This window comes from Drosophila elegans, unplaced genomic scaffold, assembly GCF_018152505.1.
Source record: "Drosophila elegans isolate 14027-0461.03 unplaced genomic scaffold, ASM1815250v1 contig_476, whole genome shotgun sequence".
NCBI lineage: Eukaryota > Metazoa > Arthropoda > Insecta > Diptera > Drosophilidae > Drosophila > Drosophila elegans.
In genome coordinates this window covers 8,111,076-8,138,829 of record NW_024545863.1, presented here as the reverse complement: position 1 = coordinate 8,138,829, position 27,754 = coordinate 8,111,076, and the positions used below count along the sequence as shown (strand labels likewise).

Here is a 27,754-nt window from a genome sequence, read left to right as displayed (position 1 = left end):
CAATTGAAGTGCGATGTCGATGTTGGCCCAACAGATCTGGGAATGGGTAACGAGCCACAAGGAATCTGCACCAGACTCCACTTTCCCATCATTGAGTGGCGCCCTAAGTGGAGTCGTTAGAGCCTCCTACTCACCAACTGGCTTGCCTTCGGTCTTTGGTCTAGGACTGCGTGGCATACGTCATTTCTAATACTCTTGGGCTGTGGCTTAGGTGACGGGACTACCACACGCTACACTTCTTGACGGGATTCATGGGCGCACCCACGGGACAGTTGAACTCCCGCGCAAAGTCGTAGGAGTTCGAGAGCGTTCCGATCACCCGGAAGCGACCTGGACTGTGGATGGCCGTGTTCAGCTTGTTTCTAATCGCCTCCGGGCGCATCGCCCCGCACCACACCTGTCCGAAGTTGAGGAAGAACAGCTGCGACCCCGTCATGTTGAGGCCCGGCAGGACCTCGTCCTGCACCTCGTTGGGGTGCTCCTTCAGCCAGCGCTGGTAGGCGTGGAAGGCCTGGCGCAGCCCTCCATTGTCTGCGATATTCTCACCTGAAATAAGTTAAAACAAGTTCATTAATTAATTAATAAATAGCGGAATAGTCATTAATCTGTAACAAACATCTTTCATAAAACCAAGCTTTAGTCCTCTAATCCCGTACATGTTTGGACGCCTAGGTATATTGCAATTTAAACTGATTTTATATACCCTTGTATATTTCGATATTTTCATAAAATTAGAACAGAAATTATTAAATGCTAAACTATATAATATCTTTTTTATATTATATAATATATAATATATAATATATAATATATAATATATAATATATAATATATAATATATAATATATAATATATAATATATAATATATAATATATAATATATAATATATAATATATAATATATAATATATAATATAATATATATAATATATAATATATAATATAAGAGAACTTTTGGGAAATTCATGCAGATAGCTTTAAAACTGAGTGACTAGTTTGCTTAAAACCTGACAGATGAACTTGATCGAATCTTCTAGGGATTCTAGCCGGGATATATGTGGACTGCTTTTTTAACTTTTGACTGAAATTATAATTCATGGGTATAAAAATATAAGTTTCCAGAGCAGCAAACGGAATTCCTAAATTTCGTTGTCCGCTTGCTTAATCTCTGTTCTCTTGATTTTGACATTTATAAAGACTCACAGATGGCTAGATGGACAGAAGGACATGGCTAGATCGAATCAGATCTGATGGTGCCAATCAGGAACATATGTATTTCAAAGAGTTACCTATATACTTCCCCTGTAAGTAGTTGCTATAAATGGAAAAGTGAATCGAACCCACTTACCCTGCGTGCTCTCTCCATTGAGGACGATGCCCACCTCCTCCACGGTGTAATTGCTGTACTGGGCGATGATGCAGCGGGCCCGCTCGTCGAATCCGCGGATTGAGGAGTCCGTCCACCACTTGTGGATGTTGCCGTTCCGGTCGAAGAGCCTGCCCTTGTCGTCGAAGCCGTGGGTGAGCTCGTGGCCGATGACCACGCCGATGCCCCCGAAGTTGAGGGACTTGGGGAAGTGGCGGTGGTAGAAGGGCGGCTGCAGGATGCCGGCGGGGAACATGATCTGGTTCTTGTTCCTGCTGTAGTACGCGTTCACGATGGCCGGCGCCGTCTGCCAGTTGGTCTTGTTGACCCGCTCGTGCAGCTTGGCCTGCTCCGTGCGGGCCGTGTGGAGCAGGACGTTGAGCGTGTTCTCGAAGTACTTGTCCGGATGGATCTCGATGCCCGCATACTTGCTGTTCAGCTCGCCCGGATTGAGGATGAAGTCCGGGTAGCCGATCTTCAGGGACATGGCGTTGACCTTCTGCTCGGCCAGCTGCTTGGTGGTGGCGTCCAGCCAGTCGGTGGTCTTCAGGATGTCGCGGAAGGCCTGCTGCAGGTCGTGGGTCATCCGCAACGTGTCCCGCTTGCTGTTGTTGTCGAAGTAGCGACTCACAAACATCGAGCCCACGGCCATGCCCATGTTGGTGTTCACCTGGGCGATGCACACCTTCCACCGCTGTGGACTCTCCTCCCGCCCGAAAAGGGCGTGGTAGAAGTGCTGCTTGATGTCGTCAAAGCGATCGTCCACGTTGTTGATGCGGTGCCTCACGAAGCGCCACATCATATAGTTGGCCACCGTCCGTGGATCGGTTTCCTCCAGCAGGGCCACCAGCTTGCTCATGTACTCCACTGCGTAGATGACCACCTCCTCGGAGGCGAGCACCTCGCGGTCTTGCAGGCTCTGCAAATAGGCACGCCACTTGATCTCCGGCACCGCCGCCTGCAGTTGTTCCAGTGTCATGCGCTTGTAGAGCTGGAGGAGATTTGAAGCCGGATTTGAAAAGTCTATTTTATAATAAGACTTTAGTAATTCAAAACTTCTTAAAGGTAAAAGATAACTAAGCTCATGAATCTTAAGTTTCTTCTTTATATAAAATTGAACAAAGACTTGTGAATCAATTATAATCATAATTATTTTGATTTATCGAATTTTTGGTAAATTAAATAGTAAAAATCTATATGTATAAAAATATATTTTATTTTTAATAAATACAATTAAATATAAAATAATAAAAATAACAAATTATACAATTACAAAGTGCTTTTATTTTAAGTTATATTGTAACTTTAACACTAGGAAGATAGTTTAAGTGTTTACAAAAATTTATATAAAAAACATTTTTAAAGAGAGCTTTTGATTGTTGTATGAACTTCTTTTAAAATGTTTATTGTATTATCTACGTAGACACCCTTTATTACAAATCAGACTTTATTAATTTTATGTTTTCTATTCAAATCTGTTGTCTTTTATTCTTAAGTAAAATAATAAGAAAATTTTGAACTTTTTTCATGTTACTTTTGAAGTAAAGCCTTTTTATATCAGCCTCTAATTGCCACGTTTTAGGTATTTTTTTTAAGGTAACTCCAGTTCTAAGTTAACCTTTTCTAAAGACAAAAGCGTTCTGGCTAGAATTTTAAATGTCAAGAACATTTGTATAATTAAAAACTATTTGTTTTTACTTTAATGATTAAGAAATTAAGAAAAAGTGTATTTTGAGGGACCTACTCACCTTGGTCACATTGAGTCGCTGCTCCGCCGGGGCCGTGATGCCGGCCAGCTGCGTCTCGAACACCACCAGCTCGCTGGCCACCCGCTGGGCGTCCGCCCTGGAGGCGCCCATCTTGTGCATCACCTCGGCCATGTAGCGCTGGTAGGCCTGCAGATACTTGGTGTTGCTCGGCTGCAGGAAGTACTCGCGGGTGGGCAGGCCGAGGCCCGTCTGGTCGAACTGCACGATGTTCTCCTCGGAGTTTTTGATGTCCGCCCCCACCCACTGGACGATGAGGATGTCGTTGTTGTAGCGCCTCAACGTGGCGGCCAGCACCTGCCAGTTGAAGTGGGCGTCGCTCCACTGGGGCTCCAACACGGGCCAGCCGCCCAGTTCCCGGATGAGCGTGTGCAGCGGCTCCAGGCCGCGTTTGGCCAGCACCTGGCTGTTCACGCAGGAGCGGTACAGGTTCTTGGCCTTGGTCTGGGCGTCATGCTGGGGCTTTAGCCAGTCACTGGGCACATGCATCTGCTCCTCAGTGTCTTTGGAGCGTTCCTTGGCTAGGACGGCGGGTGGAGCAGCTTCCTCCTCCTTGGTCCTCTCACGCGGCGTTTCGATGAGGCGCTTCCGCTTGGTTCCGTTGGTGTAGCGCTTGTACCGCACCAGGACGCGGTTGAGCAACTGCCTCTTGCTGACGATGTGCCGGCGCAGGCGTTCCGCCGCCTGGTCAGCCTCCCCCTCGCCATCTCCCTCGGCCTCGCCCTGCTCGTTGAGTTTGAAGAGCGTGTTCCGCACCGGACTCTTCCTTTGCTCCGCAGCAGGTGGCGCTGGAGCATTCTTCTCCAGGAGATTTCGCAGCACCAGGTCCAGACTCTCGCGCAGCATCTCGAAGGTGTCGAATCCGGCCTTGTCCTTGGGTATCGGGTGCAGTCGCTCCCAGTTGCCGCAGGCGTACTTGTAGAAGTCCACGCACGGGTCCACCTTGTTGTCCATGTAGCGTTTCATGGTCTTTGCCTGGGTCAGGCGGATGCCCTCGCGGGTGCCCTCCTCGTTCCAGAAGCTCTGCAGGGCGGCGGTGGCCTCGCTGATCAGGTCGCTGGGACTGGTCTCCTCCTCGGCCTGGCGCTCCGCCTCGCGCCGCTCCCGCGTCCTGCTCCATTCCAGCCAGTAGGGGGCCATGTCTTCGTAGCGCTTCGACTGGCGCCGGTAGAGCTCCTCGTCCAGGGGCTTGATGTCCAGGTCGAGGCCACTGCCCAGGCACTCGCGAGGTATGCCCAGCGGCAGGAAGGAGGTGCGCGAGTCCTTCAGCAGCGAGTTGCGCTCTTCCAGCTCCATGGCCTCCCCAATCCCGTAGCGGTATGGCTGGCAACGCCGTGCCCGCTCCGCTTTCAGAAGCTCCAGCTGGGCCTGCTTGTCCGCCGGCAGCAGGAACTCCTCCTTGAGCAGCTCGTTGTAGGTGCTGCCGTAGTCCTCAACGTAGGTGGCATCTTCGGTCGCGGAGTAGCGGTGATCGCGCATCCGCTGCTCGCTCAGTTGCAGCGCCGCCAGCATCCCGTCCAGCCGCATGATCAGGATGAGCACCAGGGTCAGCGGCAGCATCACCACTGGAAGCAATAGAAGCAGTTTGCAGCAGGTCAGGCCCGGACACCATTGCACCCGACCTGTCCGCTGATTAACGCCCAGGCCCAGCTTCACGCCAGGAGCCCTAGGAGCAGGAGCAGCAGCAGCAGCTGGAGCCCCGTGCACCGAGGGCATCGCTAGCTTCAGCTGGCTGTGGCGACTCATCCCACGAGCAGCCGTAATTGAGGAGCTCGATGGCCTTTATACTTTAATTAAACGCAATTTTTCGCGCAACGCAGTTTGGCGAACTGAACCGAACCGAACGGGACGTAACCCAAACCGAGAATGGAGAGCCGGAGAATGACGAGCCGGAGATCAGAGGCTGGAGACCGGAGGCCGGAGACTGTGGCCGAGTCGTGCTCGCATTTCCAACTGAAAGCGCCGCATGGGGATGCGCAATCACAGCGCGCGCGACAAGCAATTGAGTGGCGACAGCAGCAACTGGCGACATCAGCAGCGGCAACAGCAGCAGCAACAGCAACAGCAACAGCACAGCAGCAACTAGTCACTGGCAACATGCAATCAATGGATCTCCAGCCAGCGGGGGTGGCTTTTGGGGGTCAGGGGTGGCTCCGCTTGGGCCGATCTTAGTTGATGGCCGAGCAGTACGGATCTTGGGACAGGAAATATCTGGTATTTCCTCACAGATACCCGCACTGTTTTGACCCCTTGACCTCAATCGCTTCATTAATTCGCCTTTGTATCTGCGTTAATCAACAGGAACGGAACGGCAACAAAGCAGATCGCTCAGAAATTTGTGTCATTATCACTGGACTAGCAATAACAATCGCGGCTCAGTAGAAATAGCTACACCGAAAAAATTAACATCTAAAAATAAAGCGAATCGTCCTAAGCGCTGCTCCTCAAAATGGAATCAAGTTTTGGGATCAAATCAATATTATATACTTTTACCTAATAATATTAGTTTTATTTCGATAAAGGGAAAAAAAAGAAATACGCAGATTGGAATTATTAATCGTTTTGAATCGTTTTGATTTGAAATCAATCCAATCTTGTTGTTATATTTATTTGGATCTAATCAATATCAATGTAGTTGATTTGAACAAATAAATGATTTTGACAGGCGAAAACTACACAGGAAAAAAGCTGCAAAATCAAGTTGTCAATTCATTATTTAAACTTTCTTCTCTATTTTTGTCTGTTAAAATAAGAAAAAAAAATTTAGAAGCGAAATAAGTCAATAGGAACGCTTTATCGACTCGGCTATTAACCCTGATCAAGAACGATGTCTTTAACCTATTTTACAATTTTCAACGAATGCAATACTCTACTCCACTCTGTGAGTAATGGGTATAAATATGAAATGTGAGTTAACCAATACGTTAATCAATGGAAAAACCATTTGAATACTTATCAAATCAACTTTATCATAAAAATTGCCTTTTTTTTGCCGTGCACAGCAGCCACCCAAGCACCTCCGCATTGACCTCTGGCCGAGTAGCGTCTAAATTCAATCAATTTAATTTAATTTCACAAAACAATTGCACAGACCGGCGACGGACAGCTGGCCACGGGTTACATACTCGAGTGGAATCAGTGGCTCGGAACTAAGCTTTTGGCTTTTGGCTTGTGAGGAATCTCAGATACTGATACGATAATTATAGTAAATGCAGTCTATGTGCTCCCGCCAAAATCGCCCTTTGAAGGCTGTCAGCAGCTCTCATAACTCAGCCGTTAAGTCTGGCCATTCAAGTGTAATGGAGATGGCGTCATTGGGCGCCACTAACTTCTACAGTCACACGTGTTTTGAGGGGGCGTAATCTGTAATCCGTAATCCCCATCTGCGTGCCGCGTAGTGTGCCACTATTTAAAGGGAATTAAAGCTCTGCGAGGCGTAACCGAAACCCAAATTGGCCCCTCAAAAGGTGGTGGTGCGCGGGCATTTGGTTCTGGTTAGTATTACAAGATTATGCGGGTAATTGGTGGCATGCGATGCCATCTAATGTGCCCAAAACCCCCCCTCCCTCCTTCTACTGCCCTCCCGTAAACGTCCTCGCTATGCATATACATATCGAGAGGGATGGCTTTTGTTCACGTCATGTATGAACTTCAGCCCCATGGACACCAAACACGCAGGTGTATCTGTGTGAGATGAGTGCGCCTGTGTGGGTGTACCGTAAATCTGTATATGTGCCTATGCTGCTGGGCGGACTGACGATTGCTTCATATGCTAATTTTAGCCTTAAACCTTTTAATTAGCGACTATGACCGAGATTAGTCGACTCGTCCATTTGTCAATCTCATATGCGCTATGCCACTCTGCCACTGCAATCCGCAATCTGCAACTGTGTGTTTTGGGGGGGGGGAGATGGCCTGCAGCCCCAGCAGCCCCTAGTGCAGCTGTTATGCAATTTACCAACGCTCCGACGGACTCTAATTTCAATTGGCTTATGTGCTCACTTGATCTGCGGTTCAAGAGCAACCCGTCGACGCATGACCCACTGAGCCAACATGCGACGATACACAAACACACATTCGATTGCGGCATCAGGTTTGCGAGAGGTAAACGAACGAATCGTGAATCAATCAATTGATGTAAATAAACCCAGCGTCTATATAGTCGGCGGATTGCTTTCGGTTGCGGTTTGCCATTCGGGGGTAATGTCGGATGAAATCGGGTTATCGCCAACGGATTAACTAACCATCTTAATCGTTAGATGATAGTCAGATGTCTGGATGGCTTGAACCCATTCATTTCATTGTTTTCCTGAATAAACGCACTATTTTATTGAAGGGTTTTTACAAAATTCCCTTTTTATTATATTAGAAGAATTGCGCAGTAAAGTTTTGTTCTATGAACAACATTTATAAATCTAAACGCTTGCTTTACCGCATAGTTTTTGAGATCTTAATAAAATGCCCCTAAGCTGTCCTAATTTAGTAAGTATTTAAAGGTTTTCTCAATATTATGTCTAAGCGTTCTAAAAACGCTGGCAACAAATTTTCGACAGTTTTCATGGAAATTAGAAGCTTTTAATTCAACTTAATCCAGTTGAAGCTCCACTTTTCATTTCCCCACTAGGCTAACCAAATGAAAGTGTTTCTGCCTTTTCCCCTGGATTTACATCATGGAAAATTGGGTAGTCTGAATTTCATTTCGGCGTAACGAGAACTGAAGGTCGTAAAGCACACTCACACTTTATTGCCCGTTGCAGTTGCACCACACTTCAACACTTCAGAACGCTGGATGCCGGGAATGGGAATCGCCGCACTTCAACTTAAATATTATTCGAGGTATTCCGAACGGTACCGGCGCGTTGTGGAGTCGGTCCAAAACTGATTTCGCATTTAAATTGTGAAACTGTTTAGCTGCTGCCGGCGTGCTTGGCAGTGATGCATCTGCTCGTTATCGCCCGGGGGTTTTACCAACGAGCTGTCTGCTGTTTTCCGGCCGGGATATAACATGGAGCTGGTGAGTTGGTGTGGTCCAAAACTAGATCGTTCGCCACTAATGCAAGTGATTCACGGCCATTCACCTGTCCACAGGAGATCTGCCGCACCAGAATTTTTCGAGACTTTGACGTTTGTCACAAAGCAGCCTTCTTGTGCACTAAGAAAAAATTCCAAATTTGAAAATGATATATGCCATTTTACTTTATGCATTTAGAGGGTTTTTACATTTACGGAAATAAAAGCAATAATTTATGTACTTTATTGACTTAAACACTTATAACTAATCCATTATCTATTAGTTTACCAGAGTTCATGAATAATTCAGACCAAGCTCCACTTCGTTAGTAACAATAATTCGTTATTTTCCTTAATACTATTCAAGCAAAAGAGTAAATTTAACAAATAAACTATTATAATTTTAAATACTTTTTCCAGTGTGGGGTTCAAATAATGGCATATGCCTTGTATTAAATTCACACGTTTACAATAGCATGTTCATACCTGTGTCATTATAAAAATGCTAATTGAATTCATAAAGCACAATGTGCTATTGACAACTCCATCTGGCAGTCGAGCAGTTTTATTAATTTAAGGCCAGCTAAAAGATCATAAATCAATGGAGTTGGCTTTGTCCGTGCCAGGGCCCACCATCATTGATTTATCCACTCACGTTGTTTGTTGTCAGCTGCCAAGAACATTTCAATTACAATTTGATTGGTTAAGACCACACCTGGCTATGACAACGACTATTGTCAATCATGTTGTTTGTTTAGAGCGACGCCCATTTCCCAGAACAGTAGTTTGCCAAATATAATCAAATCTTTGTATTATTCAAGTGCCTTAACGGGGTCATTTAATAATTTTAGGACTTTAATTTAATTAATTTGAGTGGCGAGCACAGGGCGTTGCTCTATTCGTGTGTGAAAATTTTAGGGTTCCTGTGTTATGTGCAGCTAATGTTATTTAAATTCTTGCTCGTCGCTTCCAGTTCCGTTCGACACATAAAATATTCATGGGTCGCGAGGTGGTGAGCCGAATAACTTTTTTAATTACATTACCATCCGGACGGGTCAATTAATTTCGGCACCGTGTGCATGTGTACAAATGTAGTTAGCTTACAGAGTCCCACTCACGTTTCCATTTCACTAATGCACCCGCACCAGCATTGCGGCCTCATTTATTAGTCTAATTATTTGTGAAACACAACCGTCAGCATCGACAGTGGCGAACGTTTTGACTTGCACCGAAAGCCGGCAAATGCAGCCAGCATTTTACTAGGCGCCAAAAAAACAGCATGAAATAATGGGGGAAACGGCTGTGGCGACTATAAATTTTGTGCTATCGATCATTGTCGGGCAGCGAGATAATTTACAATAAATCTGCGCCGCATTTCAGAATAGCAGGCAGATATGCTGGGCAGCCGGGGCAGCTCAAACTGCATTAGAGCGACCACCACACAACATAAATTAGGATAATTACAATTGCACCCACAAGTGCCATTCGAGCCGTTTGTGCTGTATTTTGCCTTTTAACGTTTTTCGTTTTTCGCTTTTCGCCCCGGGAACGGCAAGAATTTTGATTGCATAAACACAAACAGACTGCAACTTTGTGTATTGCAAATTGTCAGCAACAGGCGTTCGAATGGAAATGGAAATGGCAACGAAAAAACACACAAAAACACAAAAAGCTACTAAAATCCAATATCAAAAAATTAGCCAAAAAAGAATTACAAACCGTGCCAATCACAACAACAACAATAGCAACAACAAAATTAACAACAACAAAATCGCAAAATTAGGAGACGCTGGAAATGGCCACAAATATTTGCCAACTCCTTGGCCAGCCCGCTCATGTTTGGCCGAAATTAGTTGGCCAAGCGCTGATTTTTTCTTGGCCAGCAAGCGGCTCAGGTGGGGTGTGTGGCGGTGCGTTTTATGAGCCCAGTTCCTGCAGCAAAACAAAATCAATTAAAACGAATCGCTGGAGCAAAGTTCCAGCCAACTCCGACTGGCTCATTCATCCGTGACTTTGCACTTTGCCGGCGTTGGCTATTGCGGCGCCCCTACTGCGGTTCGCTGGTTTTTTGCCACACCAAGAAAATGAAAGATCACACGATCAATAATATTCTAATTTAAAAATATGTATTATATTTATTTTTAAATAAACTTAAAATATATATAATAAATGTAAAAGTTAAAAAAATTTGATTAAAAATTATTGACTTATCTTTAAAAAAATTTATATCGGATTGTAAATCTAAAAAAAACTAAAATGAAAAAAAGGAAATGATGTTTATGACGAAATATGTGTAGTGTCTCTAATAGATCTTAAAAAAAAACAATACTATTTATGAGCACTTAAATTGTGAATAGTACGTATGGTTTCTATAAAACCTTGTACCGATCCTAAAAGCTAACAATACTTATTATAGGCTGTTAATATTTTATTTAAGCTGGTGTTTATTTTCCGTGTAGCATGGGTAGGCTTTATTTATTTTGTGGCTCTTGTTCCCACTGACAGACAAACCACCCGCCAGCGTCTGCAGTTTCCAGCCGGCGTTGCGCATGCGCAAAGGTGTTGCTGAGTTTTTTTTGCTGCCGTCTGGCATTCGATATGCTTTATATTGTTTTGCATGCCGACTTCGAGTGGCCGATGCTGTCTTTGGCCAAATTGCAATAAGCCAGGCTTGGGAAATTGATATGGAAATGTATCGCTTAGCTAATTCCGAGCTAAAGAGAAAACACAAACGCTTAGGACTTACGGCCAATTAAAGTTAGTTATTTCATGCAGTAAGATAGCTCAAGTTGGGTAATCAGTGTTTGTAGCTTTAGGAAAAATCAAACATATGTTTTAATTGGGATTTTATTACCTATGCTAGGCTATATTTTTTATTATTAGTCAGTTATAAATATATAATTTAGCTTGGGGGAAAAAGCTATACAATTTGTTACTCGTATAAAGTACTGAAAGTTTTTAACTTTTGATTCCTGAGTTTCTCAACAAAAGGCCAAATGAAAATAACGTTATAAATCAGATAATTCCCTTTCGTTGTCATTGAACCTTTCAGCAATATTAGTTGTAAGATTTGGTTAGTACCTTGACCCCTATCTAGGCAAAGAATGGCAACTTTTCCGGCATTGTTCACTGACTAATGCTTGTGGCTATAGTTTCTCAATGAACTCTGCCAATTCGGTGCCCAAGCCACTCGACTCGAGGCTGTTCGCTTCTCACGCACCTCGACATTGAATTGAATCCATGGCATTGACTTTCAGCAAGAATTCCCGTTTGGCGGGAAACTGCACGACTGCGACTGGTTTTATTTGGGGCTGTCCCTGAGATTGCGTATACGCAGCGGTGGGCGAGCACGCATGCGCCACCGAGCCGAATAATTGCTGTGGTCTGCGGCAATTGGCCACACTTGTCACTAATGTGGTTAACGTGTTGCAATGCGGGTTGCACTCCGCTCGAATCAATTTAATTCCAATTGATTTGCTTTGATTGCAGTTGCTCTACAATTTTTCTGACAGACTTTCACACTTGGTGTGCCAACTTTTATATTGTTTATCTGTGGTTGTGATTGTGATAATTGATTGCTGTGGATTATGTAAATGGGATTGCAGCAATTAGCCCGTGGTCAAAGTTTTTAATGCCATGCACTAGTACATTAAGAGGATCTAAAGGAATACTTAATGCGCAGAACTTTTGCCGGGCGCCCTTCAGAGCAATTAGTTAGGAGATAAGTGGCAGGACGCCGATTTATTTTTTTTTTGTTGAACCAAAAGCAAGGGATAACTGCCTGCCATTCAGTGGTTTTCTTGTTAGGTGGCTCGCACTCTGCCCTTTCCTTGACCAGTTCGCCTAATTAGTTTTCAGTCGCTTTCAGTGTCATGAACCTGGCGTCAAGTTGGCTGCAGTTCGGATCTTGGCTTGCCCCCTTCGCCGCCTGCTAATTAGCCTTGAAGCCTCCGCCCACCGATCCATCAATTGCGAGTCTCGTTCCTGTCACACCGAACGTGACCTTTGTTACTTTGCTGCTGGGTTGACATCCCCGAAAGCCGCAATCATTGCGTGGATTTGAAAGTGAGACGGCTGCTGGGCTGTCAGATATGCGATTTGACAGATGGATAAGAGCCCCGGGAGCCGCACTTGAGTGCGATTCCCTTTTCCCCGGCTTTCAATCGGATATAATGCCAGAGGTCGAAATTTGACAAACATTTCGAGGGGATTTCGTGGGCGTCCCAGGCGTGACCTTCACAAGTGGACTATGAATAATGGAGGTGCAACACTAACATATACGTGGCCCCTGGCACGTGAGCCAGCTCCGGGGATGGGATCAATTTGAAAAATAGGGATTTGACAGGCCCGAATTGCGGGGCTTCTAAGCCCGGTTTGATGTAAGCATGAAATTGTTATGCCCACGACAAAGGAGCAATAAATTACGTCCTGTTATCCTACCTCTGGTGTTTCCAGGGGCCATCTTCAAATTTCCGGAAAACTCTTTATGACATTTTTTTTGTTAGAGTAAAATAGACATCAGCATGCTCCGGTCTCTAAGTTTTTATGGCCTCTCGTTACGCTCCATCCTGGTTGTTTACTTTCTGGGCCAACTTTATTTTCACTCGGCTGACTCCGCACGTTGCCCGTTTCTGGGTGGTCAGTTTGGAGTTTTAAGGTCTCGTTTAATGCATGTGGGTTAGCTACGGATTTTCGTGTCTGGTTTTTTCGGGCCAGGTTGGCGGGTGCGCCTTCAAAAATGTTGTCCAATCGCTTGGGCGCATTTTATGGTCACGGGGGTCGCGAGTTTGCGGGATGACGATGACTGTCATGCGGCGGATTTGCGTTGTTAGCAAATGGAAATATGAAATTGGTGGGCCCCTAAACTTGGCTGGCCCATTCTTGATTGTGCGACATTTTGGTCAGGATACATAGGTGTGTGTGTGTGTGTGAGTGTGTGTGTCAACTGCAGGAATCCGGCGATGTGTGGGAGTGGTCTCCTGCGAGGAGGAGAGTGAAGTGGAGTGGAGAGGTGGCGGGGCAGGGTGACAACCTGGCGCCCAGCTGGTGAACCAACCACTCAGTGCTGCTGGCCCAGATGTTGCAAGTGAACAGAAACCCGTTTGTGGCGTGTCAAATTGCTTATGGCTGGATGCCTGCTGCCACACTGTGCTTTTGGCCAGTTTCGAACTGGGCGATTAGATCGCAGCCCGATACCGGCCAGAATAGAGAACCGGCAACCCTCCCACATCTGCAAATATGAATCTGCGCAACTGCACCCAGCTGCGGCATCCCAAAGCCAAGCTCAGGCCCTGCCAATCCGTTTCCAATCAATCATCCGAGAAGCTTGCAATTTAATTTACCCGCCAGCAACGCCCGCAAACTCTGGGTTGGTTAAACCCGCCAGCATTCTGGCAATTAGTTTGCCCCGCCATGTGACAAATGCCAGCCGCAACCACGAATGCAGATGCAGATACACATACTTATAGGTGATGGATTCAGGGTGCCCCCTTGGCCCGGATCATTCGCCAGCTACACCCTAATAACATGTTGGCCAAAGTCCCTCGTTGTAATTTTCATAATTCCATGTTAGGGTGGCCTCTGTTCATGAAACTAACCGAAATTGAATCGAATCGGCGACCATTCAACACGATCGCCAGCCAAATCTCAATGAGTAGTAGTTATACAACTACCTGATCATGGCTGGTCATTCAATCCGATTCGATTAGAGCTGTTGCAGTTTGCTTTACATTTTATCTGTGGCAATAATTGAAGCCAATTAAATTCATAAATTCTAATGATTTATTTTACCTCCGCACGCTAAGCACATTGAATTAATTCTGGAGTATCAGCAAACAGGGTGTTTAAGACATTCCTGCCGAAAGCAATTACCGTTGTGGAAAGATATATAATTATTGTTCTACGATTGCTTCAGAGAGTAACCCACCAGAACCAATTTTAACACCCTGTAGCCAATTAATGCTTGCTTCTCGCACCATAAACTTATTTGTCTTATGGCCAACAACTGGCCAGCTAATAAACATTTTTAATTCACCGCAAATATTCGAAGCAACAGTTTGTGTAAGAACAAAAAGCTCAAAAAATGAAGCAAAGAATGAAATCGACAAATGCGATTGCTTTTGCCATTGCCTTCAATTGCCCATTCCCAGCAGGGCACTTACCTGCACACTTAAAACCGCGCCGATTGCATCCGCCTGGCCAAAAGTCACTCAACGCTTCACTGCGCCGCTGGGCAAAGCAGGGCAGACGCAGTCCGTCCGAATGGCCAGCAGTCGGCAGTTGGCAGTCGGTAAGTGGGCAGTCGAACCAACTACTAGAAGAATTTCAATGCCAAAGTAGTACGATGGGACAAATGTACAGAATTTCGACCACTGTTATATATTTTTCCGTTTTAGTTCAGTTGAGTTCAAAATAAAATATATTGTAAAATATTTTTAAAATAATTAATTATTAAGATAATAAAGGTTTTTTTTGTAAATAAACCAATAATTATTGATTGTGACATGATAGGTTGTTAAAGGTTAATTAAGAGACCATCATAAAGTAGAATTTTTTTTTTGTATTATTAAATAATTACATCACCCTAATAAATGGTTTTCCTTAAACCCATTAAAACATTTCCTTAGAATTGGACATCTTTGGTTTAAAATATTTATTTTATTTTTAAGTTGGTATTTATAACTTTTAATAACTATTATGAATAATACAGACAGAATTAAAGTATAAATATTGATTTATAATCATATAACCTGTTCTCTAAGGCCTTATTATTAAACCAAATAGCTGGCCATTATTTTGATACCTTCGTGGTTAATTTAATACTTATCTTGTTGATAAATTTATCATACCCAAAAGTCTAAAATTAATGTAACAATAGTTATGACATCTTTTTCTGTGATAACTTTTTATGGATGTTGTTTTATTTCAATTATATATATATCGTAGTTTTGTTTATAAAATGATTAACTTAAATGAAATGTCATACTGAAACGAGTATATGGTGTAAAGAAAGCAAGATTTGGTCATTCTTGTCATTTAATGGTATTCAACCATTATGTCTAGCTACAGATCCACTGTCTTCTGGCTCAGTGATGCGTTACCAGGTTAGAAGGCAACGACGATGGTGTTGCCATGCTAGTTCCGATTGCGATTGCTATTAGCCAAGCCAGTTTCAGTTGCGTCACGCCATGCAGAATTTTATTGACTTGCGGACACAATTTTAAATATTAATTACAATTAATTGTTGCCGCTAGAAGCAGACCACGCTTCATTTGCCTAATGGCTTGGCGGGTTGCGAGTGGTCAGCCAGTGGAGTGGTGACCATTACCACCCGCTATCCCTCTTAATTATGTTGTTTAACAGCTAGTTCAATTAATTGAACATGATTTAGCCATGTGTAAATATCAAATCGGAATGAAAAGGCAAACGATTGCAGAGTCAACACCTGCCCACACGAACGTAATTCTATGCAGATGCAAATGTTCTTTTCCTGTCCAAAACTGTAAATAACAGCAATTAAATAAAAACTGAAATCGACAAGGCAATTTATCGAAAAATATCTGTGCAGCTTTGTGTCCCAACTTGATTTGCATATATGCAAACAGATCAAAAGGCGACAAGTTAAGGCCAAACCAAAGGAGGTTCTGCCCAGAGAAACTCTTTTTCTTGTGGCGTACAATTGTTAGACATTCCCTGTATCTACGAGTCTAAAAAGCTGCATTGAGTGCAGAAACAGAGAATTCTGGGGGATTCTTGAGCTGTTCAAAGTTAAATAGTTTTGTGTATTTTTTTTTTGGAAAGACAGTTTGGCATTGGTACGTGCTGAACCAACAATGAGTAAGCCCACAAAGACAATCACTGAAAGTAATTTTGTTAAAGCAATTTGAGGACGAAATGAGTAAGTAAGATATTAAGTAAGTTGTTATCGCTTTTGAAGACAATCAGTTGTATAACAATTTTGTTCTATTTTTCAAATGGAAAATGTTGTAACAAAGTAAATATTTTAGATACTGTTGTAATCTAGTCCATTACTTTATTGAGTTACTGGGCTTATTATTATTTATGGTATTGTTTTCCAAGTAGCTTAACGGTTAAATCATTACTGTTTATTTACTTATTTGTTTGTTATTAATTTCCTACCTCATAAATTTAATGTGACATATAGCATTCAAAGGAATATATTAGCAACATTTTAAAACACACTTAGGCCTGAGCGATTTAGATTAAAAAACACATTTAGATAAATTGATTCTGATTGCATAATACGTGTTATTACCAGGTAATTAGTTAATTTTCCATAAGATACAAATCAGAATTTATATGCCCGACACCCGAGCATGTAGTGTTCAGATGGAAAACCAAGACAACAATTACGTTCGCAAATGGAGCTGGATTGGGTTGGAACTGGCTGAAAGGTTGGTGAAGGTGGCTGAAGGTGGGCACCTCGACAATCCGCAAATGTGTGGATTGCACTTGAGCCAGTCAGCCAGTCAGTCAGCCAGCCAGTCAGCCAGCCCACAGCTGTCGACAGTGGGCCGAGCTAATAAAATGAAAACAAAAGTGGCACCGGGAATATAATTTATAATGTTGCGCATACCGCAAAAATGTCAAACACGCCCCAAAACAATCGCCCGCCCGCGCAAAACACATATGCGGGTTCAAAAGAGCAGTTTGCATTTGGTTTATTCAAATTAAATTGGCAGCAGGCGAAGGCAAACAAATTAAGTTGCCGATACAAACGTGTACGAGAATATGGAGTGTGCCACTACAGCTATATGCATATAGTAGACCAACTCTCCTGATGGCGCTTATCGAATGCAAATAATCGAAGTAAGTCAGAGTGCAAGCACTCATTATATTGCAACGGACCATGGAGGCTCGTTGGGGCACTAAAAAAAAATTATTATTATTATTAGCCTTGAATTTTCCGTTTCTATTTATCACAAAAAATAAACGCTTTTAATTCTGCGATAAACAAAGTTAAGAACGCAGGAATAACTTCAAACAGGGGTCCAGGACCATCATTTCTTGATTTAGAGGTTGCCATTCCTTAGATTTTTCTCTGTGCATTTGTGAGTGCAACATCTAGATTAGCGGACTGCAAAGAAATGCTGCAACATGTGGCAACAAAAGCAGCAGCGTCAGTTGCCAAAAGTGGATAGAAAACCCATTTTTCTGTCTTTTGTTTTCCGTTGGCTTCTTTGGGCCGTGCTCTTGTTTTTATTTTTAATTTGCAAACTTGCAAACTTTTCGTTTCGTTTTCCGATGCAGTTCAATGATTAAAGAGGCAAACGCCCAGAAATTGGCCAGCTCACAGCTCACATTTCGTTATGGCCCCCGATCGTTGGGGCATGTTGCAAGCGGTGGGTAAGAATTTTTTAATTTGATCGCCGGTCAGCTTTGGGCGGGTCTCTTGGGCGTTTTTTGGAAAGGCACCGAGCAAAGCGATAAGATCGGCCTAATCCCGTTGCCAAATAATGAGTGCTAATTGTTGCCAGCGCGGAAGCTAAAGAGGTGGCCCCTCCAAAAAAACAAAAAAACTTCAATCGCTTTAGACAGTTTGAAACCGAGCCGGCAATTAAATCGCTGCGAAAGCAAGGTCATGGCAGCTATTTTTTGCAGTGACAAACGCAGCTCAGGGGAAACGCACGAGCAACAAGTTGCTAGTGCAGCGACACGCCTGCAACATGCTGCAGCACTCTCCTACCCGAGCAACTGATACACATTCTTCGGCTGCGGCTTCGATATCCACTTCGGCTTTGGCCAAAACCCGCTTCGAGCCCCGATTAAAGTGGTAATTCGGTTACATTGTTCTGCTTTTGCTCTCGCTGTCTTTGTTGTGTGGCCGATGTTGCTGGTGTTGTTGCTGGTGTTATTGCTGCTATTACTGCTGTTGTTGCGCATGCGCCGACGTCTCAGCCCGAGTCTCGGCTCCAGTGTCTCTGCTCCCCAGTCTCCAGTCGCCAGTCTCGGGCGGTATATATTAGGGCCGCCAGCCAGCAGTCAGCACAGTTCGTTAACAGTCCTAGTCGTGGTTCTAGGAGGTTCAACCAGCGTCCAGCGACCAGTGCTTGTGTCGTGCCGTGTGTAGTTAGTTTTCCGCTCATCCCCAGTGCATCCCCCGAAACTCCTTTTCGAAGCTCAGCCGTGTGATCTAAACTAAAATGAAGCCATTCGTAAGTATACGCCATGCGATCACAAGGATAACGTCAAGCAAAAGGATTTACAAACAAAATATGAGTCAGCGAGTATAGAATACCTCTTGCTCGAAGATCTAATTTTCTATAAAACTACACCTTTTCCGTTACTGGGTTTTTTAAATTTAGTAAACTTTTTGTTTGAGGCTTGAAAATTTTATTTCTAAAAAATGAAAATAATTTGATTTTGGATTTTTAAGTGTTTTAAAAATTGGAAAACCAATTTAGTTTTAGTTTACAAAAGATAAGGAAATGAATTAAATTATCACATTCGTGACTATTAAAGTATAAATTCGAGCTGCTTGTTTAAAATTGATCCTAAATGATAGTTTATTATAAAATCAGATATTTCTAAAATTAGTAAGTTGCAAGCTAGCACAGCATTATATTTGCTATTTTTAAATATATTTCGATATCTTTTATTACAACTACTAAAACGACAGTGACTTGGCGTAAATAAATAAAAATGCATTCTTGGCATTCTCCTCAATTGCTGACAGCTCAATTATTTTCAAATTAAACTGACATGGCTTCTGTGAATTAAATTCATTTCGCTCAAGTTCCGCTCCAAATGAAATGGCACCTGTGCCGCTGCTACGGATATACATAAATCCTTCAGCTCTATCCAAAAGTCAATTACGCTGGCACGTCATGCTAAGCGGCGAACCACCCAGAAAACCATCAGCTGCCATCAAATTCTGTGCGAAATCCCGTTGATAAGCCGTTGACATGTTGCATGTCGGACAGTTTATTTAACCGTTTTTCCACCACTTTCCGGCCCACTGCCCCACTGCTCCACTCATTCGCACACATAATATGGTACATAATCGCCCCGCATGCGGTAATATCTGCGAATTGGCCGAACGAGTATCTCGGATTCGAATCGAGTCGAATCGAATCGAATCGAACGGTTGCGCTTGACAGCGCTGGAAAAGCGAATCCAGGGGAAAAGTCGAAAGATGGGCGTGTGCCAGTGTGTGTGGGCAAAGAAAAGCGAGAGGAAAACGTTGGCGCAAGCGCAAGAAAAGCGAAAAGCCTGTAATTAGGTTAGCAGAGGCGGCCCATAAGCTCCCATTGAGTGACACCTGCGATTAAAGATTTTAGGCGGTGGCTACCGCCAGTGCATTTAGTGAGCCACGGCATAATCCCGCATATAACCTCTTCTAGACAGCCAGAAATCAGTCAATTAAAAAGTAATAATATGTTTTTGGTGGTATAGTATTTAGATGATGTTATTCTCTCAAAGATAATCCTAAAAGTATTTTTTGTTTGTTTGGTTACAAGAATGTTTAATTTAATTAAACCAAATACAATTATAAGTGGATTAAAGTAAATCCAATTAAAATGTGAATTTTTAGAGTAAGCATAGAAATATAGAAATTTAGTTTTATGCAATCATGATTGCATTTATGTATTACAATGATTTAAATAATGGCTTTGAATTTGAGGCTCTGTATAAATTATCAAATAAAGTTTTTTGGCTTAAAATAACAACTCTTGAAAACAAAATGGAGGAAAATAGTGTTATTTTTGTTTTTAAAACCTAAAATGGGAAACTGAGATGATATACTAGTAATATTCTCGTTAAGCAAAGACTAAAGTAATTTGTTTATTTGTGCAGCTTATTGCCGCCGCGCTGCTGGTCTCGACGGTGTCCGCTTCGTGGCACGGAGCCGTCTCCACACAGTACCAGCACCTGGACCCGCACAGCCACACCTACTCCTACGGTTACGCCGATCCCAACTCGCAGAAGCACGAGTCGCGAGGCCATGACGGCACCACGCACGGCTCCTACTCGTACGTGGATGGCCATGGTCACGTGCAATCGGTGTCCTACACCGCGGATCCGCATCACGGCTTCAATGCCGTGGGAACCAACCTGCCGCAGGCGCCCCAAGCCCACGCCGCCCCCGTCTACGCTGCCGCACACTCGCACGGCGCCTATGTGCCCTACGCCCATGGCCACGCCCACGGACCCATCCATATCCCGGTGCTGACCCACGGCGGAGTGCCCGTCGACACCCCGGAGGTGCAGCACGCCAAGGCCGCCCATGCCGCCGCCCACGCCGCCGCCGCCCACAATGCCGGCGGACACGGACACCACCTGTACAAGCGATCGATCTATGGCGGAGGCTGGGCCTACGGCCAGGCCGCCCACGTGCCGCTGACCCACGGAGGCGTGCCCGTCGACACGCCCGACGTGCAGGCCGCCAAGGCCGAGCACTATGCCGCCCACGCCAAGGCCCTGGGTCAGGTGGCCCATGCCCACGGAGGCGCCGTTGAGACGCCCGAGGTGCAGCACGCCAAGGCCGCCCACTTCGCCGCCCATGCTGCCGCCCGCTCCGGACACGGACACGCCCTTGCCCCGATCGCCCACGGTGGCTACCATGTGCCCGTGATCCACAACGGAGTGCCAGTCGACACGCCCGAGGTGCAGCATGCCAAGGCCGCCCACTACGCCGCCCTGTCGCAGGCCTCCGCCCACGGAGGAGCCTCCCACGGATCGTCCTGGGACGACGGCCACTACGACGGACGCTGGGAGCAGAGCCACAGCAGCAGCAGCAGCCACGGCGGCTACGCCACCGGCTACGCGCACAAGGGACCGATCCACATACCGGTGATCCACAACGGAGTGCCCGTAGAGCCCGTTGAGGTGCAGCACGCCCGTGCCGCGCATCTGAATGCGGTGGCTGCCGCCGGACATGGAGGCGCCGTCGGCCATGGTGGCTATTACGGCGGAAACGGGCACGAGGATGATGGCCAGTACCATGCGCACTACGACCACTACTAAGTCCAGGGGTCGGCTTCACTTCCGATCGACGACGAGCATCTCTATACACTCTGCCTAACCGACTACCGACTGCCAACGTTGCGTATGCGTAACGTTGCATTGCGCATACGCACGCAAGCGCGACTTTAAAACAGCATCCATCTATCTATCTGTCTATCTGTCCTATCACTATAACTATCTTTCACACTCAAGCAACCAACGAACACACGGAAAAGTACGGAAAAGCGACTACACACGGGAGATTGAGGCCATTCGGAAGATGGCTTCATTGCCCGCTTGTTTTCGATGGATCTGAATTCAAGCCCAGGTCACAGCACACACATCTACCTACTTACACCTCTCTGAACTAGCCTTTCTCCTCGTCTTTTCACATTTCTACACAATCTATGTTCTTCTATTACTTCCATTGAGAAACGCTGTATGAGTATGTTGTAAATAACTGTTGTAATCTTTATGTATCTGACCAGATATAAATCTATATTTTATATGAAACTGCAAACAGACAAATAAACTGCAAAAATGTATTTGATCACATTTTAAAGTGTTTGGAATTGGCGGTGGGTTATAATATATATATAATATAATATAATATAATTTGGTGGATTTCATACTCTGAAATGCCATACAATTCATTTGGAAGATACATTTATACATTTTGTTGATAGATGATTCTTTATTTATGAATTGTATGTTCATATGCATTTCAGAGTTTCCGGTGGAATGTGCCCACATTGCAATTTAAAGTTTAAACAACAATTGTTTCTATATTGATGTAATTTATTCATCCTAATAATTTGCATTTATTTATTGATATGAAGCTTAGGAATTCATATACGAACGTATGTGGCAACGAAATACAAAGTTTAATAATTTGACAAATATTTTTCCCTTAATATTAAAAAGTAAAGGCAACTTGTCAATCCTCGACTTTTGGATTGACAGATATGTTGTTAGCTTAAAAGCGTATAAATTGCATGTATTAATTAAGAGTTGAATAGATGACCCAAATTTGGGTTTCATGAAATCATGTCGCCACTAATTAAACCATTGACGTGACTTTGTGACTGGTTGAACTTAATTTTTGTACCCGCATTTACCAAAGTTTTATGTTATTCCTATTGTTTTGCCATATTAATTAAGAGGCCATCCTGTTATGATGCTCTCGTGCGTCTGTGTGAAATTCCATTTCCCCATCGGACGTTTTCCAGTCACAGGTCAACTGCCGCACCAGTCGAAAAACAACCATCTACACAGAGTGACTGCATTGAAAGGAGTATAAATATTTGCAATGCAACGATTGAAATTTGCATATCCACACATGTACCGACGGGTGAATGAGCTTGTGGGCTGTATGGATGTGCCCCTAAGGGGGAATTCGGTGGGTGGAGGGCGTGGCAGGAGTCCCACCAGGGGATAGCTGCATGTGGCACGACACCGAGCACTGAGCACTGAGCGAGCAAACAATCAATCTATGCTGTATGAGTCTTGTATTTTTTGCCCAGCCGCCTGCAAAATTGTGTGTCTTATGTGGGGCGTGTGTCATTCGACTCTAGGTGACTCGAACTATTGGCGTAGTGAAGCTGGGCAAGCAATTTGAGTAAATAGATTGCCAGGCATTTGTCAAGTCGGAATGGAATGTGCTAACCTCCCCCATGAAGAGGGCCAAATGTCAGCCCCTGGGCCATAAATTCAAGTGCAACCTTTCGGCCCAATCAGCGACCTTGGGCGAATGGGGCCTAGTTTATTAGGCGGGCAGGTCACGGGCTAGCTAATTAAAAATTAACATCCCTTGGCCGGCACGCAAAGGTCAGTTGGCAGTGGGCAGGTGAAAATGTGGGCAGCGATTTTCCATTTTCCACGCATAAACAAGCGCGGGCTTGGCCCAACTGGAAGTATCGTAAATTTCGGGAGCCATCTTGGGATGGGTCGCCTCGCCTCGCCTCGCCTGCTATTTAATTAAGCATGCATTGGCATTTCGATTTACGACCAATTGTCGGCTAGCAGTGGCAATAAGTGAAATCGGTTTTAAAAATATCTGTGGACGACCTTCGGGGCAGGTGGGGCTCAAGCTATTCGACGTATTCGATCCGGTTACTGACCCGCCAGCTAATTTAATTATACGCCAGGCAGCCGGCCATAAAAGCCCAAATGGTCCGATTTACTAGCTGTGCGATTGTTTATCCGCAGTTTAGAATATTTGGCACCCGGCGAGAAACGGTAGCCGTTCCAATGGCACCACCGCCCAAGTTTTGGGGCGTGGTCCGTTCCCGCCAAAAGTGAATGTGCATCGGCATCGGCACTGCTGCCAACTCCAACTAATTTCGGCCAAACAATATTATTGCAAGTGCTAGCGTTGACTTGCACTCACCATTTGCTTCTCATTCCGTGCTTTCAAAAATTTCATTTGGAATGAAGAATTGCATTTGCATGTCCGCCAGTTGGGTAAGCCAATCGAAGCCCGATGCGGTTTTGGCCAGAACTGTGGCCAGTTTTATGGCATTGTGGCATTTGGCCCTGCGCCCAGGGCCCGGATTTGACTACAACTGCCACACAGAGCCGTTAAGCAAACAAACTCTGAGCCATGAACACAATCCATAGACGATTTAAGCCCTGGCATTCGGGTTGCTCTTTCGGTTTTGGTTTATTTTACGGTGGGCGTTGCATGAGGTGCATTTTGCATATCTTTGGTCAAACGGCTTTTATGTTTTGCATCAATTTAATTTATGGTTGAGGCGTTAATTTATGGCCTAATTGATCTGATTTGAATACATGTTGCAATAGAAGGAGTGGCGAAACACATTGGTAATTGTTGTAAAAACATATAAATTGCTTCTCCGATGGGAAAGGATTAATATTCTCTTATACAGACAGAACAATTTGGCACACTTAATAATGTATGCATACGACAATGTTCATTTCTTTTCTTGATAATTATTTGATATGTTTGTTTCTAAACTTTTTTATTGACTTCTACATTATCAACCAAAAAATCTAATGGTTAAAGTACATTTTTAAGTTGGTAGTGACAAATTAAGTTCTTTGAACTAAATCATCTTGCGGTTAGAATGAAAAATGAACTAAATTATGTCATTGATATTTTGGGCAGTTTCTAATAGCAAGGTCATAGATAAGTTTTCACAACCCTATTGTGGGAAAAAATCATATTTGCGAATCCTTTTTATTGTTTTCACTTTTGTAAAAAGAAGAATCTGTTAACGTATGTATATTCCTTAAAAAAGTACTCCATAAGGCTTTATGTTGGTGAAAAGTTGTTTTTTTACCCTCTTTAAAAGGATACCCCAATTTCTAAGCAATCCACATTTTTCCGTGAGTTGTGGATAAGTTCTTGCTAATACTTTGTCGCAGTTGCGAAAAGGATTCATTCAATTTGTGCGTCGTTTCGAAAACCTCTTCACAAGTTGTGCCAGCACACACGGTAAAGGCAGAATCATTGTTGCAAAGAAGATAGTGCAACGCTGGAAATTCAATTCGCGCAATTTGTGCAACAAAGTAAGCCACACGAAAACGAGAAAATCGAGAAAACGCATGCATCGACGGAGATGGGGCAAGTGTGTAGGGAACTGACATGGAATTGGTACAACTAAAATCAGATGAGATTAAATTGTTTGCAGACTTTAAACGCAGATTGCCAAAGGTTATCTCATTTTCCAGGCTGTTTGACCTTTTCTCCACATGAATATTCAGTTACACCCACCCACACTTGATACAATGTAACCTGAAAGATATCTGCTTTGTTCCCTCTTAACATTACCTGATTGACATTCAATTACCTTTTTTAGCCTGGAAAAACGACTAGGGAAAATCATAGCAAATTACACTGCCTACTTTCGGGCATAAGTTATGCGTAGCTAAACCTGACATTTGAAAGCTGCTGTCAGAGCTTTTGTACAACACAGTTGCTAATTGGCGGATGCTGATGTTGTTCCAATATTTATTCAGGCCAAATATAAAACACTTCGGTGAACGAGAGCTGAAAGCTTTGACCGACCCATTTTCATTAGGCAAATATATTTAATGAAGGCTAGGTTTGACCTTTGCTTGCCAAGTTCGCCAGGCAATAAAATTCCAACAACCAGGACTTTTTAATCGAATTTTAATATTCGCTTGCCTTAGCTTAGGGTAAATGTGAGCTCCAAAAACATTGACTAGCTTTAGGACTAAGGAAAACTTTATCGGCCATTAACAAGGGTTATAGCATGTCGGACTTCTACAGAGTCTGTCTGCAAATATAAAAAAGAACTAGATTTTCTGTGGGTATCTCCACTTACACCACATTCTGCACTGGATCGGGCCAGACGGGAGCAGGCAGAAGCACGGCATGGACGGGAATCGCTGCTGGAGGTGGCTGGGGAGCAGCTCCGCCGGCGCCACCTCCTCCTCCGGCTCCATTTCGAGCCCCCTTTCCACCCTTGCCGCCCTTGCCGCCCTTCGAGCCATCCGGACCGTCGGGCCCGTCGGCTCCGTCGGCGCCATCCTCACCATCCGGCTGTGGTCCCGCCGGACTCGGTGCCCCCGGCTGGCCATTGTCGCCGCTCTGGCCGGATGTGGCTGTTCCGCCGCCGCCACCGCCTCCACCAGCTCCTCCGCCGCCGGCACTGCCTCCGCCACCGGCTCCGCCTGCTCCCCCGGCTCCGCCGAGCACGCCACCAGCCTGACCCGCCTGTCCGGCCTGTCCGGCTCCGCCAGCCTCCGCTGGAGCTGGGGCTTCCTGGGCGTCAACCGATCCGGAGCCCTCGGAGCTGAGGGAACCACCATCATCGGCCACGCTTCCACTGCCATCCTGACTTATTTCCGGCTCCGAGTACTCACCCTCCAGGCCTGGCTGTGCCTGCCACGAGCCATCTGCCGGGGGCAAGGGCGGCTTGTAGGAGCCATCGTCCTCGGGTGGAGGAGGCTGGACCAGCAGGAGTATGGGACCTGGCGGAGACAGCAGATAGGTGCCGGGGGAAGGGAGCAGCGGCAAGGGCACCACATGGGCGGCAGCCTGGTAATTTATGGCCAAAAGGCCCAGAAGCAGGAACTGGAAGAAGAATCAAATAAGCTGCATACGCTACAATCACTATCAATCCACAACCACTTACCACAGTGGTACGCATCTTAGTGAACTACTATACAATCAATCCCTTTGGGTCCGTGCTCGACTGTTTCCACGGCGGGACTGACTCGTCTGGCAATGCCCTAGGCCAGCTTTTATACGGTGAGTACGGATCGCCGTCTGCGAGTGCTGATTAATTGCGAGTGGCGGCACTGACTATACTTGGAAGCTGCTGCCACTTTGCATGGCAGCTGCATAAATCAAGTGCTACCAACGCTAATTGCGGCAACAACAATTACGAGAGACAATGATCTTGTTAATGTGTGCAATGTGCACCATAGGTCCGAGCAGCCGATCAAAAGACGCAGTTGGAATTACACCTGAACTTGGCCTTTTGATTGACACGGACCAGTCTTCGGAACGTTGGCTGTCCTACATGAAGCCATATACGGAGTTGACGACAACTTCGACAACTTCAGGGTTATCACTTTTGCAGAAGCAAAAGTAAAACAACTTATAATACCCTTAATAATATTAAAAACTGATTACATCTATGAGAATTACATGTTTTATTTTAATTCCTGCATTAAGCAACATACGGGGTTTTAAAGTCAAGCTTATCACTTACAAAACAGCATTCAGTAACCAATTAAAAATCGAAAAGAACCTTGTTACCCTCTAAAGCTAATGGCCCATCGATTAATTAGGCTATATAAGTATTTGCAGTATTTCATACTTCTTTAAAATGAAATATGTATGAATGAATAAGCTATGTATGGTTGATATTTGTTGAAGAGCATGATTCTTGTCATGTGAATTTTTAGTTTTCATATGGATTTCAAGGTGCTCTTATAGTTTCAAAAGCTATAGGGTATTGCAGCTATCGACTGGACTGAAGCGCTCCCACTGACCCCAGAATCCAGCATCCAGACCAGATTCTTGAAATTTCTCACTGCTTAATCTGCTAATAAATAATTGAAATGGGTTTTTAAGTGCACCAACTGCTGCTGCCTCGATGTTTTGCCGCGGATTAGATAAAACGCCATTCATGGCAATGAGGCGTCAGTTGGCAATCCGAGCTTCGCAGGGAGGCTGACCATTGTGGACCAGTTGGCGTTGACTCAATAGTCCGACACGATTGCATGGCTCGTAGATATTGCCGGACCGGTTTGAACTGTCAGCGCGTCGAAATGTGTATCACAGTGCCTGCGAAAATTAAACGCCAGGCCAAATAGCCAAATAAACTGGCCGGAGCGAAGAGCTCCTTGTGGCTCGGGCTCCACATAAATGATGAGCAACTATTAAACTCTGTGCAGCTTCAACTAAATCAATTAAGCCAACAAGCTGGGAACAACAACAGCCCACAAGGAGCTGCGCCAGCAGGCAGCTAAACAAAGTAATGGAAACGAGGCCATTATCATCATCGTCCTGTGACGCATTCCCATCCACGCCATCCGCCTTCCTCCCAACTCCCATCTCCAATCCCCTGGCCTCGTCATCGTTAGTATTTAGCAACACAAGCAACAACATTACTCACAGGAGCCGGGCGAAGAGCACCAGCAACGCAGG

The 27,754-nt window shown here is 44.7% G+C and overlaps 3 protein-coding genes across 8 annotated transcripts in view; 1 reads left to right on the top strand and 2 right to left on the bottom strand.

Moving 5' to 3' along the window:
* The window catches only part of LOC108140482 (octopamine receptor Oamb), a 65,456-nt gene that overhangs the window by 449 nt on the left and 37,253 nt on the right, over positions 1-27,754 (bottom strand). For 4 of the 6 annotated variants that reach the window (XM_017263226.1, XM_017263227.1, XM_041709138.1 and 1 more), the window contains 3 exons: positions 3,115-4,697; positions 1,349-2,357; positions 135-546 (listed from right to left, as the gene is read on the bottom strand). In XM_017263226.1, coding sequence (XP_017118715.1) covers positions 221-546; positions 1,349-2,357; positions 3,115-4,697 — 2,918 coding nt within the window. In that variant the 3' untranslated portion in view covers positions 135-220. Of the gene's footprint in view, positions 1-134; positions 547-1,348; positions 2,358-3,114; positions 4,698-7,870; positions 7,979-8,210; positions 8,363-27,754 lie in introns of those variants that run through there. The other 2 variants (XM_041709139.1, XM_017263230.2) reach the window with 2 other exon arrangements.
* LOC108140486 (histidine-rich protein PFHRP-II) lies at positions 18,143-21,663 on the top strand. Its single transcript, XM_017263236.2, has 2 exons — positions 18,143-18,317; positions 19,960-21,663. Exons 1-2 carry the CDS (start codon positions 18,306-18,308, stop codon positions 21,127-21,129), a joined length of 1,182 nt encoding a protein of 393 aa, XP_017118725.1. The 5' UTR covers positions 18,143-18,305; the 3' UTR covers positions 21,130-21,663.
* Positions 25,227-26,361, bottom strand: LOC108140487 (uncharacterized PE-PGRS family protein PE_PGRS20). Its single transcript, XM_017263238.1, has 2 exons — positions 26,232-26,361; positions 25,227-26,170 (listed from the first exon to the last, which is right to left on the bottom strand). Exons 1-2 carry the CDS (start codon positions 26,244-26,246, stop codon positions 25,415-25,417), a joined length of 771 nt encoding a protein of 256 aa, XP_017118727.1. The 5' UTR covers positions 26,247-26,361; the 3' UTR covers positions 25,227-25,414.